Raw genomic sequence first — 14986 nt, 5'->3', positions numbered from 1 at the left:
AAGTTTCCTTTTTCAGGTGATTGTGACCAGTTTGGATCCAGATCACTCTGCACTTGAAAGCGCAGTCTGATCAGGATCCAAACTTATTTATTAACATCTGAATAAGTACTGACTATATAGTGAACAGTTTGGATCCTGATCAGACTGAGTGTTCAAATGCAGGCTGATCTGGGTCTGAACTGGTGGAAAAAGCCTTAGGGTCCCTTTTTCCATTACACAGCTGATTTTAAAATTTTAGGCTAAGTCTTTGTTTATCATTTGACAATGTTAATAAAAAGTATTCTGGTGTAGTTTAAAAGGAAAATCTACATGCATAATTGCTAAGATAGATAATACTGTACTGGGATTTTTTTTTAAGTAATTGAATGATCATATTTAATAAGATGGTCCAGGGTGATATTTATCAAAATTTACACAATGAGTTAAAATAAGAAAGTAACAATTCCTTTCCAGTAATACGCCCAGAAAAATAGCTTGTTTCTGCTTTCAGCTTCAAAACTAATTGGGTTTATGGAATTTTTTTTTTTAATTTAATTTAAAAAAAAATAGACTCAATGATATGCAATTGTTAATTTCATATAACCCTCTGTCATGTTTAGAATTCTCTGACAAAGACAAATCCTCAGATCAATAAACACTGAAAGAACCAATTTTAACTCAGAAAAATAGGTTAAATCCAGAGAATTTGATATTTGTTCTAAATTATGTAAATGAAAAATAGAATTAGGGGGTAAAATAGGGTCGGTAGCCAGTAGGGGAAACAAGCATTTTTTCTTAACTCTTTGCTGATAAAATGGGAGGTAAACAGATCATTTATTAATCAGGATTATCTCATCAAAACAATTCACCACTAGTTAGTAAAATCTAACTTGTAAAGTTCAATACATAATTAATACACATATATATTATTTATACATTATATATGTATATACTAATCCATGATAATATATATTTCAGGTTAAGAGACAACATATCTGTCTGAAAATGGAACAATTTATCTAACAGATATTCATAAAAGGCTTCATGGCAAGTTTACATCTAGAGCCATAGCTTTGGCCATGAAGACTGAATTTAAAGGGTTAATTGTCAAACATGCGCGTAACAAAGAGTACTGGGCTAAATGTAAATGGGGGTCGAATGGAAACAGAAGTCATTTAGTGATCCTGAAGTTGATTCATTTAAGGTTCATTCACTTCCTGTTGAAAATGAGAATTGTATAAGTAATTCCAAGGGTATTTTCCCAAACCATCCTGCTACAGAACCTTCTCAGACAAGCCAACCTGAAAATTCAAACAGTAAAGCAGTTAATGATATCTGTGATAGCACAACATTAGATCATTCATATATAAAATTAGCAGATTCTGACCATGAGGACCTTACACAAGTGTTAGAAGATGTTACTCATCAGACATACTTGGTCAGTTCAAATGATGTGATAAAATGAAAATATTACTAGAATCTCAATTGACTTTGTCTAAAACTGAACCAAATGGACGCAGATGGAAACCAGAGATCATAAGACTTTGTCTAACACTTATTTGCAGATCACCTCAAAACTATGAATTTTTGTCAAAGAGTGGATACCTGATATTACCATCATCACGCCAAATTAGAATGTACAAAAATGTTGTGGGTCAAACGGCTGGTATTAATACAGATGTATTGCAGTGGATGAAAAATGAGGCTGGAATGCAAAATGTGCCACCTGAAAGATATGACGGGGGCCTGCTTATAGACGAGATGTCTATTCAAGAAGATCTGCAGTTAACACAAGTTCAAGATGGATTTTACTTGATAGGTATTGTAGAATGTTGTCTGGAGACAGACTACTTTAATAAACTATCTGGGTGACATGATCTGAAACTGGCATCCCATGTATTGCAATTGCTTTTATAAGACACAGTGGGTTCAGATTTCCAGTGGCACATTATCCAACAACACAGACAAGTCCACATAAAATGTACCTCATTATGTGGCAGTGCATAAAAATGTTAGCTCTTTATGATTTTCATGTAACATATATCAGTCTTGATGGAGCTCAGTCAAATAGAGTGTTAATGAAAATGTTTTTACCAGAACATAAAAAAAACTCTGTAACAATGTCAGCTATGAGTTTCTCAAATATATTTGATCCTAACTTGCCCCAAATTAGTATTATCATGGACTACTCTCATATGATAAAGAAGATTAGAAACAACATTTCAAAGAGTGGTAACAACTCTGCATGTACAAAACTTTTAGAATTTAAAGGAAAAAACATTATATGGGACCAATGGATGGATGCATATAAATGGGACATTACTACCAACACTCTTAAAGTTCATGAAAAACTTACTCAGGATCATTTTTACCTTAATTCTCAATTAAAAATGAGGAACAAATTGGCTGAAGATGTAATGGATGTGAATATGCTCCATTTAATGCAGGAATACAGAGATACCCTTGACAAAAATCATGCATCTGCTTTTGAAAGCAGCATTGAGTTGTTAAAAAATACTTCTCAGATGGTAAGAATATTTAGGGACAGTAGAGCAATCAGGCACTATGAGGACTCAAGGCTTGATGAGTTGAAAAAAGTACTAAATGGTTTAGAAATTGGGAAAAGGAAATAAAAGATAAAGACCTTACAAATAAAGAGAAAGAAAAGTGTCTTATATCATTCCAGACAAGAGAAGACATTGCTTCATGCTTAATAGGATTTGATGAACTTTGCAGGAACAGGTTTAGGAGGTCATTTGGTTCTATTATTCCTTCAAGAATAAATAGTGACGCCATTGAAAACATTTTATCACAGCAGCGTGGAATTCATAATGGTTCCAACACTAACCCTGATTATCTCACATATTGCAGGGCTTCAAATGCCATTATTCTTGGACAAACATCTATATCAAGAAAATGTAATGCAGAAGCTAGTGCTGGGGCATATTTTTTGTCTTTAAAGACCAAAAAAAGGAATCCACTGCAACAAATTAATATTAATCAGTAGGTATGTAAATTAGGGAAAAAAATTGCTTGTTTCCGCTACTCCTGCCTACCCTATTTTTTAAAAAGCCGGTAGCAGAAACAAGCTATTTATTGTTTTGCCTTCATATATAATATAAATATAATGTATTGTTAAAAACAAAATGAAACTACATGTAAGGCGGTCCTTAAAACAATGCTTGTTTGCCCCATCATGACCCATGAGATTTAAGATAGGTATTGGTACATCAAATTATATTTTTTGTTATGTAATTTTTTTAGGGGAAACCTGTAAAGAAATTTGGGTGATATAAACATATATGGAAAATAGCTGAATAAAATTGAGAAGGGGGTGATTTTGATGGGTAGTTTACTAGGTAACGTTATTAGGGCAAACATACATTTTATTAATGACGTCATTATTTCCTTTGTTCTTGGTTGAATATAATTTATAGTGTATCTCTTCATGTAAATAAAGTTACTTAAACAATAGCAGTCCAATGACAATGTCTACTCTTAGTTATAGTGTAGGTCTTAACATCCTGTACAAACAGCTTGGAACAATGGCAGACCAGGCATTGAATATATCTGTATCTGGTCATGTTTCAAGCTGTTTGTCATTCACATTTACTCCAAAAACTGTTCACAAACCCTTTAAACGATTGTTAACTTTGTTCATGGTATGGTAATTTAACTTAAAACAGAAAAGCAAGAGGACATTTTTGACCAGAGATGCTCACCTGCACTATAGTGGTGTGCTTAGGTTGTAAAATGGTCATTGACCTAATTTATTAATGGTATATTGATCCATTTATATCTCCAAATTATTTAAATAAGTTTACGTACCTTTATCGACAAAGGGGACACGTGTAGACTGCATCTGAGCTTGAGAAGTAGTCCCAGTCCTCATCATCTTGCAAATGTACACAGGTCCTGTGAAACTATCTACGGCAAGAGTCACAACATATTGCATCCTCTCCATCTCGACAAAATATACCACACACAGGACACTGTTCACTATCGTCACCTTCAGGCTCTACTTTCGATTTGGACTGTTTTCTTTTCTTGGCCTGACCTCCCTTTCCTTTAGTCAACTGTGTTGCTCCTTTTTTAGGAACAGGTTTTCTCTTTCTGGATACTTGCTTTCCTTTATGTCCATAATCCGTTTCATATGAGTATCCAGCAACTACTATTTCCATAGTTTCACCTGGTACTTCACTAGTACTGCTAGATGTTCCTGCCTCTGGTGAACTGCTAGATGTTCCTGCCACTGGTGAACTGCTAGATGTTCCTGCTGCTGGTGACTCTGGTCTTGGCGTTTGCTCTGTTTCTACACAAGCTTGTCCAGAACTTTCATCAAACACATCTGGGCGTATCATAGAGATGCAAGCATCGTTTATCAGAACACTGTGCAGTTTTTCCGTCAAGTCTTTTTTAGTACTCCTGCTTGGCATTTCTGTCTCTTATGCTTTCAGTAGTAGCTGAAGGTCAGCCTTTTTGTAGGCAGAATAGAACTCTTTTCCAGACTGTACCATGGCTTTCAGTTTGAAATGAGAAGTTTGTTTTGAAGTAGATTTATCTGTCTTTATCACCTTAATTGAAACACATTCTGTGTTGTTCTTTCCTGCTTTCTCAACCACTTTTTTCCTCAGTGCTAGTCCTTTCTCTTTTTTGATTACCCACAGATAATCTTTTCTGATTTGTGCATCAATAACTTTCAGAAAGAGCTTCACTATCATACCATTATTGCATGACTACATCTGGTGGAGAGACTTTCACAAATACCTGTCACACATTCTTCAATGCTGTCAGTGTCAGATTCAGAAGTAGATTTCAAGGAAACTTTCCATTTTCTGATAAACTGTTCTAGAAGTTCTGTTGAAGAAATGACATTGCATACAACTGATCTGTATAAGTATGTCTTTTCTTTTCACAGATTTTCATAGCTCATGTATTTCAAAATATACCTTTGTAAAGTCTCGAAAAATTCAAAAGCATCATCTGTGATATTTGTTAATCCTTCTCTTACATTATGTTTTTTGTCCGTTGCCCTTAGTGTATCATTATATTTTGATTCTGATGTGATTTCTGTTGCTGAGACAATAACTGTGTCAATTAAGCTTATCTGATCATTTAAATTGTCTATTTCAGGTTCCATTCCAGGCTTGTACAAACATTTGTGTAAATTTGTACACAGACGGTACCTACATTTTGCTACACTGTATCCACCAACATACCGTATTTTACCTCGGCCAGCCTCGCTTTTATCTTCAGTAGGTAACACAGTTCTTTGGATAGTTTTCATCGGTACCTCATCTGAATGAGTTCTTAGAAGATTTCTTTGTATCACAAACATGACCGATGTCAAGATGTTAGAGCTGTAAGGAACGTTACGGAATTTCTTAATGCTGTTCATATATTTATCTGATGACACATGCTGTTGAAAGCGCGTATAGAATTCATCAAACTGTTTTTGCTGATATTCGCCTGGATTGGAAGACAAACATTCGTCATATTAGATCTTTTCCAATTCTGCATTATGAAGATTGTAACATGGTGTCGGGTTACATTCATGTACAATTTTATCATGTGCCGTTGTTGATTTTTATTCTGTGGAATGTCTTATTAAGAAAAATAGAGAATTATATTTATATTTTTACAGTATTGCAGTGTCATTTTAATATAATTTAAATAATGATCTATAGAATAATTAATATATAATATCACAATTAAATGTATGCATTTGGCAGAAATCATGAATATGTATTGCTTTTTCTCTATTTACTATGACAATAAATATCTGCTAACCATAATCATGTTCATAGTTTCAAGATTCATGTATGTAACTCGTAATTTACGTGTATACATGTATACATTCTATTCTGTTGATATGAACATAATGAATTGTACAACATGCACAATATAAAAATTCTGAAAATTGTTCATATTGTTTTTTATTAGAAAAAAAATGTTATGATTCGCACAATAGCATACATAGATTATAGAGACATATTATTTAAAGCATGCAACAGAATGTATTACTGAGCTATGTCACGCAAACAGAAACTAAATATGAGCTGTGTCGTGCGAAAAGAGACCATAGCGATTGCGACCATTTTGGATCTAGATCAGGATCCAAACTGTTTAATATTCAGTCAATACTTCTAAAGATGTTAAGCGAACAGTTTTGATCCTGATCAGATTTCGCTGAAAATCGCAGCCTGATCTGGATCCCAACACGTGACAATCGCCTTAAGACCCATTTTTCCATGACGCGGCTCATATCGTACACGGATTGATCGGGACCTGATAAGCATGCAATTATTTGTACAACTTAGCAGTGGCCAGTGTCATGGCAAACATCAACATTCATATTACATAGAGGCCTAAAAAGCATAATATGTACGCAATTGAGATGTGTCACGCAAACACCAATGTTGTATTTGTATTAAATACAGAAATAATAAGCAGAACATGTAAATTGAGACGCAAAGAAAAACTATTTAAGGTACCTTTAAAGTCCTGTAAAGCTGTCTCAAAATCTGTTAGCATGTCATCAGTGTTACTTAAGGATGAATAGGTATGTTCTTCATGTATTCTTTCATCCCAGTTGCACAGACTGTCTGTAAGATCATCCTCACTATCTGAATCTGAAACCATTTAATCTCTGCTCTCTTGAGTTTCAATATGTTCATGTTTACAACATTCAGTAGAGTCCAATGCTGTTGACACAGTCTGGATTTCGCCATAGAACTTGTATACACCGGCAGGGTGTCCTTTTAACATTGTGGGTGAATAATTTACCACACGGAGTCCATCTGTTGAAACTGCACGACCGACTGCCACACCTATTTGACCCGGATTTGTGGCAAATTTACAATTTACCTCAACACATGGTAATGTCATAGTACCCTGAGATTTGTGAATGGTTATTGCATATGCAACCTTCAATGGAAACTGGTGTCTCCCAGATAACGCTATGCCTGTCACAGGGTCAGACTTCGAAAAAGTGTACTTTTCAATGGTTAAAACTACCCCTTCAAAGTCTACTTTTATTTTGTCACTGGACACTTGAACCACTGTTCCTATACTACCATTGACATAAGTCTCATTTACATTTCTCAAAAGCATAACTTTCGCTCCAACCTTAATTCCAAAAGTCTTGGGTACAATAAATCTCTTTCACTCAAAGGCATCTATACTGTCCTCTGCCTCAAATGTGCACAAAGGACCTGGAATGGACTCCAAATACCGATAGTTACTGATATCAGCATCGAAGTTTCTGGCATACAGTCTCGTAATGTCTGTTTGGTCATCAACACTTAAAGGCCGAGCTAAAGATTCAATGAATGCATTTGTTTCCGGGCTTGGCTCGCCATGTGCAAGTTCATTTACAGCTTTTATTAGCATGGGCTCTTTTTGTCTATGATTTTGTGACAAAATAACGATATGTGGGAAACATTTTGAGAAGAAATCCACATGAAAACAGTAGTCCCCGTTATCATCTCCAAAATCTCCACACAACACTACTTGCATGCCCCCAAACAGTTTACTTGGGTCTTTTAGTTTTTTGCAGACATACTCTACTGTTTCAAATACACGTTTTGACACCATTGACACTTTATCAATAATGAGTATGTCTGTACTATGGATGCACATCAAGGTCTTCTCAAATTGTTCGTCTGTTGTTAACCGGTAAACCAGCTTTTCCTTTGAGTGTCTCCCATCTTCCAATCCAGCAAATGTATGAAGTGTCAATGGCTTCAATCTTGTATAATTAAGACAGGCAATCCCTGTGTAGCAGTTTAATGACACATTCTGTCCTTCCTTTTTCAATTTCTCCACTATTGCCTTAATGGTAAACGTGTTCCCAGTCCCAACTTGCCAAAATATGCCCACATAATGTTCCTTTTTAATTAATGAACAACACAATTTCTGGTCGGTATCCATATGTTGGGGTTACGTCGAGTTAACTGTTAAACTACACATTTCTCGGCCATTGTCACTATAATACACGGTATAATACACAATCTTGCTAAATTGTTTCAATATTTAATAGTCCTTTCTTAATTTAAAAATAAAATAAATAAATAAATAAAAATAAACTTAATTTACAACTTGCATACACATTTTTTCTTCAATTACCGCTCCGTATTACGTAAAGTTGTTGTTATTGTTATATAAAGAGCGAGGTTCCCGGCCTGCGAGCGCATTTCAATAAGCGAGCGGGGTGACAGCGATTTATTTATGCATAATGACGCACTTCCGTGGCTTGAGAAAATGGCGAGTGACCTACCTTGTCAATATCTATATACATAGTCAAACTATTTTTTTTTAAGAAGACGTTTTGTCGGAAGATTTTTATTAATTTAGTATGTGTATGCATTATAATAAACAACGGGTAACTAAACAATAAATAAATAAATAAATAAAACATTGTCATTGACATCGAGCGCCTATGTATTCTGTTTCCAAATTTAAGTATTTTTTTCTCATCAACTGTCTTCTTATTTCCTATTCCAGATGAACATGAAACATATTAAATAATAATTGTTTTATTAAAGTGTTCATAGTTTGGTAAAATTACATTTTTTAAAAGATTTTTGGTGAGAATCCCAGGGCAGGAACATTATTAAAAATATTTGTGATTGTTATTATAAATATTAAAAGCTATTCCAAATATTACATTTTTAAAAAATCCATAACTTTTAGTAATAAATCTTATAAAGGAGCATAGGTATATTAAAATTCTGAGCTATTCATATAAATTGTGAATTCTTTTCACAAGCGATACTTTGAGTTCAACGACTTGTCAATATGTAATGTGCTTGTTGTGCTGAAAATTGATTTTTCTCATAACCAACGATCATATAAGGCGTCAGAATGAAACTTAAAGGGGAATTATAAAATTCATGAAATAAGCATTGTGTGAATTTAATTTTGTATTTCAGTTCTAGGTACACTTATGCCTGATATTACTCAGATTGCTGCTGTGCATTTGAAGACGGGTTTTAAGTTCTCGACATATGTGAAGACAACAGTGCAAATTTCTTCCGAAGCTCAGAAAGTGATTGGCATCTCTGTTGATGATCATGGCATAATGCGTGTAAATTGTGGAAGTGTTGATAGTGTATCAATTAAAACTTCTCTACATGATTGTATGATGTGGCTTGCAAAGTTTCCCAGAGCCATTTTTGTTGCTCATAATGGGCGCAGGTTTGATTTTCCGGTTTTGGTTAGTGCATTGCTGAACACACACTGTTTTCAAACGTTTTGTAATTGTGTAAGCAATTTTGTTGACTCTTTGCCGGTGTTCAAAAATCGTATCCTGGACAGTCACACAAACAGGAAGATCTAGTGAACGTGTTCTCCAGGCAACCTGCAACGCCCACAGTGCTCCTGATGATGTTGAAGCACTTGGATCTTTGCTTAAAACATGTAAAATTACTGACAATATGGCCCACATCTTTACTGTTACTGCAATCCATAATTCAGTTTGTTTAAGTCATGAAAAGCCTTAAAGGCAAAGATCATTAGATTGTTAGACGTGCTGTTGCATAGAGGAACTCTAAAGCGACCAACAGCTGAAAACATTGCGGGATATGGACTGGCCTTGTGTCATTTGAAAGCCATATGTTCTTGTTCCGGAGAGGGTGACTTTCGGAATTCTTTCATTGCTAAAAACAATGAGGGACTACCAAAAGTCACAAACGCAAAAAAATATTTTATCTGAAGTGGTTCCTAAAATCGGTCAGTTTTTCAGTGACGAAAAGTGACGGAACGAGATAATATGGCTTTCAAATGACACGCGGCAAGTCAAAATCACGCAATGGTTTTATACTGATACTAAATTATGTACATATAGTTGTCATTAATCTGGCTGTTTTTATTAAAATATAAGTGGTATATTATTGTGCTACATGTTTAAAGAAACATGATAACTTATACATCTTTATGCTACGTAATATTGGGACAACTTTGACATTTTGTGGTGAACTGCGCCTGTATTCATATGTTGCCTTTTGACTTTAGGTGACCTTAAGATTGTATGATTAATGTATGATTATATCAATATTAATTCAAAGTTAGCTTAATTTCTTCACATGTCATGGTTTATAACTGTAGCTTTTAATAAGCAACTAGAAACCCCCCAAAAAGAAGTGATATACAAATTTATACTTAAATTCATTGCGTGAAAATGAATTGGGGTAGGCATACTCAAAGTAAATTGCTTGTGATAAGAACTTAAAACTTCCTGTAATTCATTCAGTGTGTAGAAAATATTCTGTGTTAAATAAATATGTACAATATATGCATTCATCACACTACAAGTGACATAAAACGTAATTAAAGTTTTTTGTCACTGAACTATTTGTTGTCGTTTTTGCCATTTTATCCAGATAAGTGCATATATTATTGGACAACTAAGGCACAATTCGCTTTCAATGACACTTTTTTCATTCTGTATCTACTAACAAAATCCAGTCGAGTACGTTTATTAAGTTAATTGTCAAAATATACAGTACACTTGATTAACAACACAGACTAGATCTACAGTACTGTAACAACACTGAATTGCACTTAATTATTTGAATAATTTCATCATTGTTCAATTAATGGATTATTTTTTAAACATTTGACCAACAAAATGTTTGTTGTAGTAAATACATAGAGTACAAAAATCAAAGTACTGACAGTACTGGTGTGACGATGCTTTTGAAGAGGATTGATATAAAAGCATCTATTTAAGTTTATCTACATTACCACAATTGTGTATGTGGGTACGAAAATGGGTACTTCTCGTATTATTTGTTCAAAAAGTTCGATCGTATTTCAAAATGCATAACATTTCATTTAAAAATAAATAAATAAAACCTTAATGTTATCTTAAAAAATATTAAAAACAACTTCCTAAAAGTTTTCATGTGGTTATAGTTCAAATAAAATCAAATTACGAATCGTTAACTGACATTTAGATATGTTAATGTGGTTAAGAGTTATGTAAAAGTGTTTCCGTTGAGATCTGTTCTATAATGACTCGTCTTGGGTACGGCGAGGTGATAAGACGCACGCTGGCGCATTGAGAAGTACATGGAGTATGATAAGCTGCGGAATGCAGGTGAAGGTTATATTACTACAAGATAAGTATTGATGCAAAGCATCAAAGGGCGTCGGGAATTTCAGTGTAAAAGGCACTCAATGAAGTTACATGGAACGATTTTTTTCTACTGTAAATATTTATATATTGACCGATTATTTTAAACAAAATAGAAAAAGATACTGGTATAACCATTATCTATAATTTTGTGTTATAACCCCCAAATAACCATTATTTATGATGTTGTGTTATAACCCTCAAATAACCATTATCTATGATTTTGTGTTGTAACCCACAAATATTTCATAGTTCATTTTATTTATATTGGTTTCCTTTTGTTACTGGCATCCGTGTGCAGTTTTCATTAATGGAACAGAGCTGTGTAGGTTGTAAAAAATCTGCTTCATCTTGTAAACGTAATTTCATATTTTTCTCAACTTCAAGGGGAGATGATTCTGAACGTATTCTTACGTTGCTCATTTACGATAGGGGTTGAGTACTAATTGATATGAAAACACTGTTAAAATTTATATTCTGGACGTATTGTCCCGATGTTTCTCATTTTAAATGAGGTAAAAATGCTCATTGATATGAAGACACTAAGTTTGGAAAGAATCTGATGAAAAATGTTGACATAATCACCTAACCAAGCAGTTTTTCACTTTTATTTTTAAATTCAAAGAGACATAATTCTGGTCTTATGGTCCAATATTGCTCATATAGAGTTTGGGTTGGGTCCTCATTGATAATAAAAACCTGTGCAAGTTTGGGAACAATCGGATGAAAATTTTGGACTTCGAACAACGATTTCAAAATTTCTCATATTCTAAGGAAGATAACTTTGGACGTAATGGTCGGATAATGCTAAAGGGCCCATACCACCTGGATAGTAATACGTGTCGCGCTTCGCGCTCTATATGTGGTTCTTAAAAAAACTCCGAGGAGTGCTTGACTCTAGGGAAACGGGTTGCTGGGACACAGCTCCTCCTTGATAAGCGGCTGCTTCCTTTATCGCAACTCATTGTTACAATCAATAATACGTGTCGCGCTTCGCGCTCTATATGTGGTAGGGATAGTACTTAGGGCCTATGATAGACAGCCATAAAAATACATGGATAATAGATGTGTTGTTTGCATTTATTTGTGAATATAAAAACCCGTGTATTTTTTTAATAAGATATTTAAGTGATGTAAGAAATTTTAATTAACGTTGTCACCACGCGGCATCCATTAATTTTAATACAAATGTACAATTGTAGTAAAATGGATTTTAAAATGTCTACATCAAATAAAGCTTTATTATATTTATTAACCTGACTGAAAAAAAATTGTCAGCCGCCGAACTGTTCCGTTCGTGCCGGAACCCGGGATTGAACCGGGGGCGTCTAGATGATTGTTGCGTAAACAACTTCAGTCTAACGCTCTCCCAACTGAGCTATTCCGGCTGACATCATTTATGTACTGCTATTTGCTGAAGTTGTGTATAGCGATCGTTATTATATGTCAATTAATAAACTAATACATTGTACGTTTTCGTACCACTACGCCTTCCAATAAACTTGCTTACGCGATAGGTCGTCAAATATCGTACTTCATTGATTCTCCACTAAATAAGCAAATTAGAAAAACCACAAAATAAATATATTTTGATTATGTTTTGTTTTTATACAAAACCAGAACGTTTCGCGTATTTGCCCAGTCCCTGTGATCTTTCCCCTGTGATCAGTTGTGGATCAGTTATTAATTAAAACAAATAGCTTTGCATTATTGGCAATAAATGTTGTAATAAATGTAATAGGCACAAATGCAGTACTTATTTACACTAATTTACACAAAAAATCACCACTATGCAAGATATTCTTAAAACAAAAATATATACATTGATCCGTAAAATGACTTCTCCCATATGCGAAAAAAAATGCATTACATACTAGTCGCCGTTCTCCAGAGCAACGCCAATGATCTCAACTGGCAGCAGGTCAGAAGGACTTACATGCCAGTTCGAAAGCGACTGGAACATGTTGTACGTGTATAACAAAGTGCTCTGTTTGGAAACAATTATCAATCTTCACACCATACAATCCGACATGGAAGTTTACAGGATGGATACATGTGCATATCCAGGACACTGTATAATGTTTCTAGAAAGACGAGCGCCTAACTGTGTGAACATGGCAATGGAACCATTCTATTAAGTAGCAGTTAATTTATGGACGAATGTTGGACGCCTCTAATTACATATCCAAACTTTAAAGTCGAGATGGTTCAACATAAACGCGCGGGGCCAGCGATTCCGATGTCGCTAAAAGGTATACTTCAAAACAGACATGGTTTACTCACTACGGTGTCACTGCCTCATTATCCTCCAAAGATGGGCTGGCAGACAAAGTTATTGGCCACCAAATGTCATAGTTGATAAAGTCCTATCATTAGGAGCAAATTTAACGCCGGTAGGATTTAAGGGAAGTGAGTACAAGCACATGGAATGGAGGATTTGTTTTAATACCGGTGGGGCAGAACTCGTTAACAACTTTACTGACACACACGCGAAAGTTTGTGTTGCTTAAAACGATCCTAAAAATCGTTCTTATGCCTTGTAAGAAAGAAATAACATCATACGTAATGAAAAATATAGTGTTTTGTCAAGCTGAGAATAACCCATAGAAAATGTTTAGTGCAGGGAATTTCTGTTACTGGCCGCATGATGGACTGAGCGAACTTAAGACTGCTATTGTCACACAAAAACTGCCATATTACATTATTCCGGAAAGAAATTTAATGGCAGCCAGTGGTTTGCAGAAATAACTGCAAAGTAATGGGTAGCAGATATCACGGACATGATGGCGGAAGGTCCTATTGTAATACTGAGAATGCCAAAGATACGACTTTATTACGGATATTATGATGATGGAAAGGTTTGGACAGATCTTTGTCTTGTAAAGATGAGAACTCAATGGAGGATAAGTCTGATGCTATCGTGCAGGCGATAGAGAGACGTCAAGTAGAAATTATAGCGGAGGTGGGACAACGATTGCTCATGGAAGGCTGTGTTTTTTGGTGATCAGGAGGATTTTGTAAAATGTTTATATGGAATTGTAATGCTTTAAAGTGCAATAAAAGGATGGAGCTGGGGGGAGAGATTATCAGAGACATGCAATGTAGAGACTTGGATACCATCCTGCAGAAGTTAAGGAGACGATTGAGCGAGGTAGAGAGAGAGTTCCTTCAAGGGATGTATATGAAAGGCAGCGTTGTTAGTAATATGTGTGATATCTATATAAGAATGTTGATGCAATAATCAATAGAAATAACATATATCATTAAATCGTACATGTAACAATTTGGTGTACGTATGAATGTTGTAGCAAGCGACTTCATTTTTTGCTGATTAATGAAATAAGGAAATTAGTTACATAAATATACCATATTGTTCTTTAAAACTATATCATGAAAAGCAAATTAAATCAAATGGTCTGAATGATTCCGGTATTTATTGTGTTGATTTTGGAATTTTATCTTAGTAATATAGACACAATTCACACATTTTAAACTAATTCTCCCCTTTTAAATTGCAAGTTCATGCGTTTTTACAATAAGAATATATCCAAATGTTGAAGTTTAACTTACACGAATATATGACTAAAACATTGTTTAAGCAAACTGACTGTTTATCGAATTCTCAGATAAATACCCTCTTTTCTTTGGCATTTTACCAAAGGAAACACAATACATTTGGTTTAGAAAATTCGATTTTCTGAACTTAGGAACGGTATGAGGTTCATACTTGTTGTTATGATTTGATACCTTTATATTGTTCTTTATATTCATTAAGTGATATTTTGTACAAACATTTATTTTAATTTTATTTCCTTGAAGCACATTTTGTCTATTCGATAAGCAAACAACTTTATCCTGAATAAAAATCGT

General features: G+C 34.5%; 1 protein-coding gene across 1 annotated transcript; it reads right to left on the bottom strand.

Annotated features, from left to right (window-relative positions):
• Window positions 1–7143: 7143 nt before the first annotated feature.
• On the bottom strand, window positions 7144–7911 carry LOC127872120 (uncharacterized). The gene has a single exon (XM_052415447.1). It carries the CDS (start codon window positions 7909–7911, stop codon window positions 7144–7146), a length of 768 nt encoding a protein of 255 aa, XP_052271407.1.
• Window positions 7912–14986: the final 7075 nt, after the last annotated feature.

This window comes from Dreissena polymorpha, chromosome 3 (genome assembly GCF_020536995.1).
Source record: "Dreissena polymorpha isolate Duluth1 chromosome 3, UMN_Dpol_1.0, whole genome shotgun sequence".
Lineage (NCBI taxonomy): Eukaryota > Metazoa > Mollusca > Bivalvia > Myida > Dreissenidae > Dreissena > Dreissena polymorpha.
This window is presented reverse-complemented; position numbering and strand designations above follow the sequence as displayed.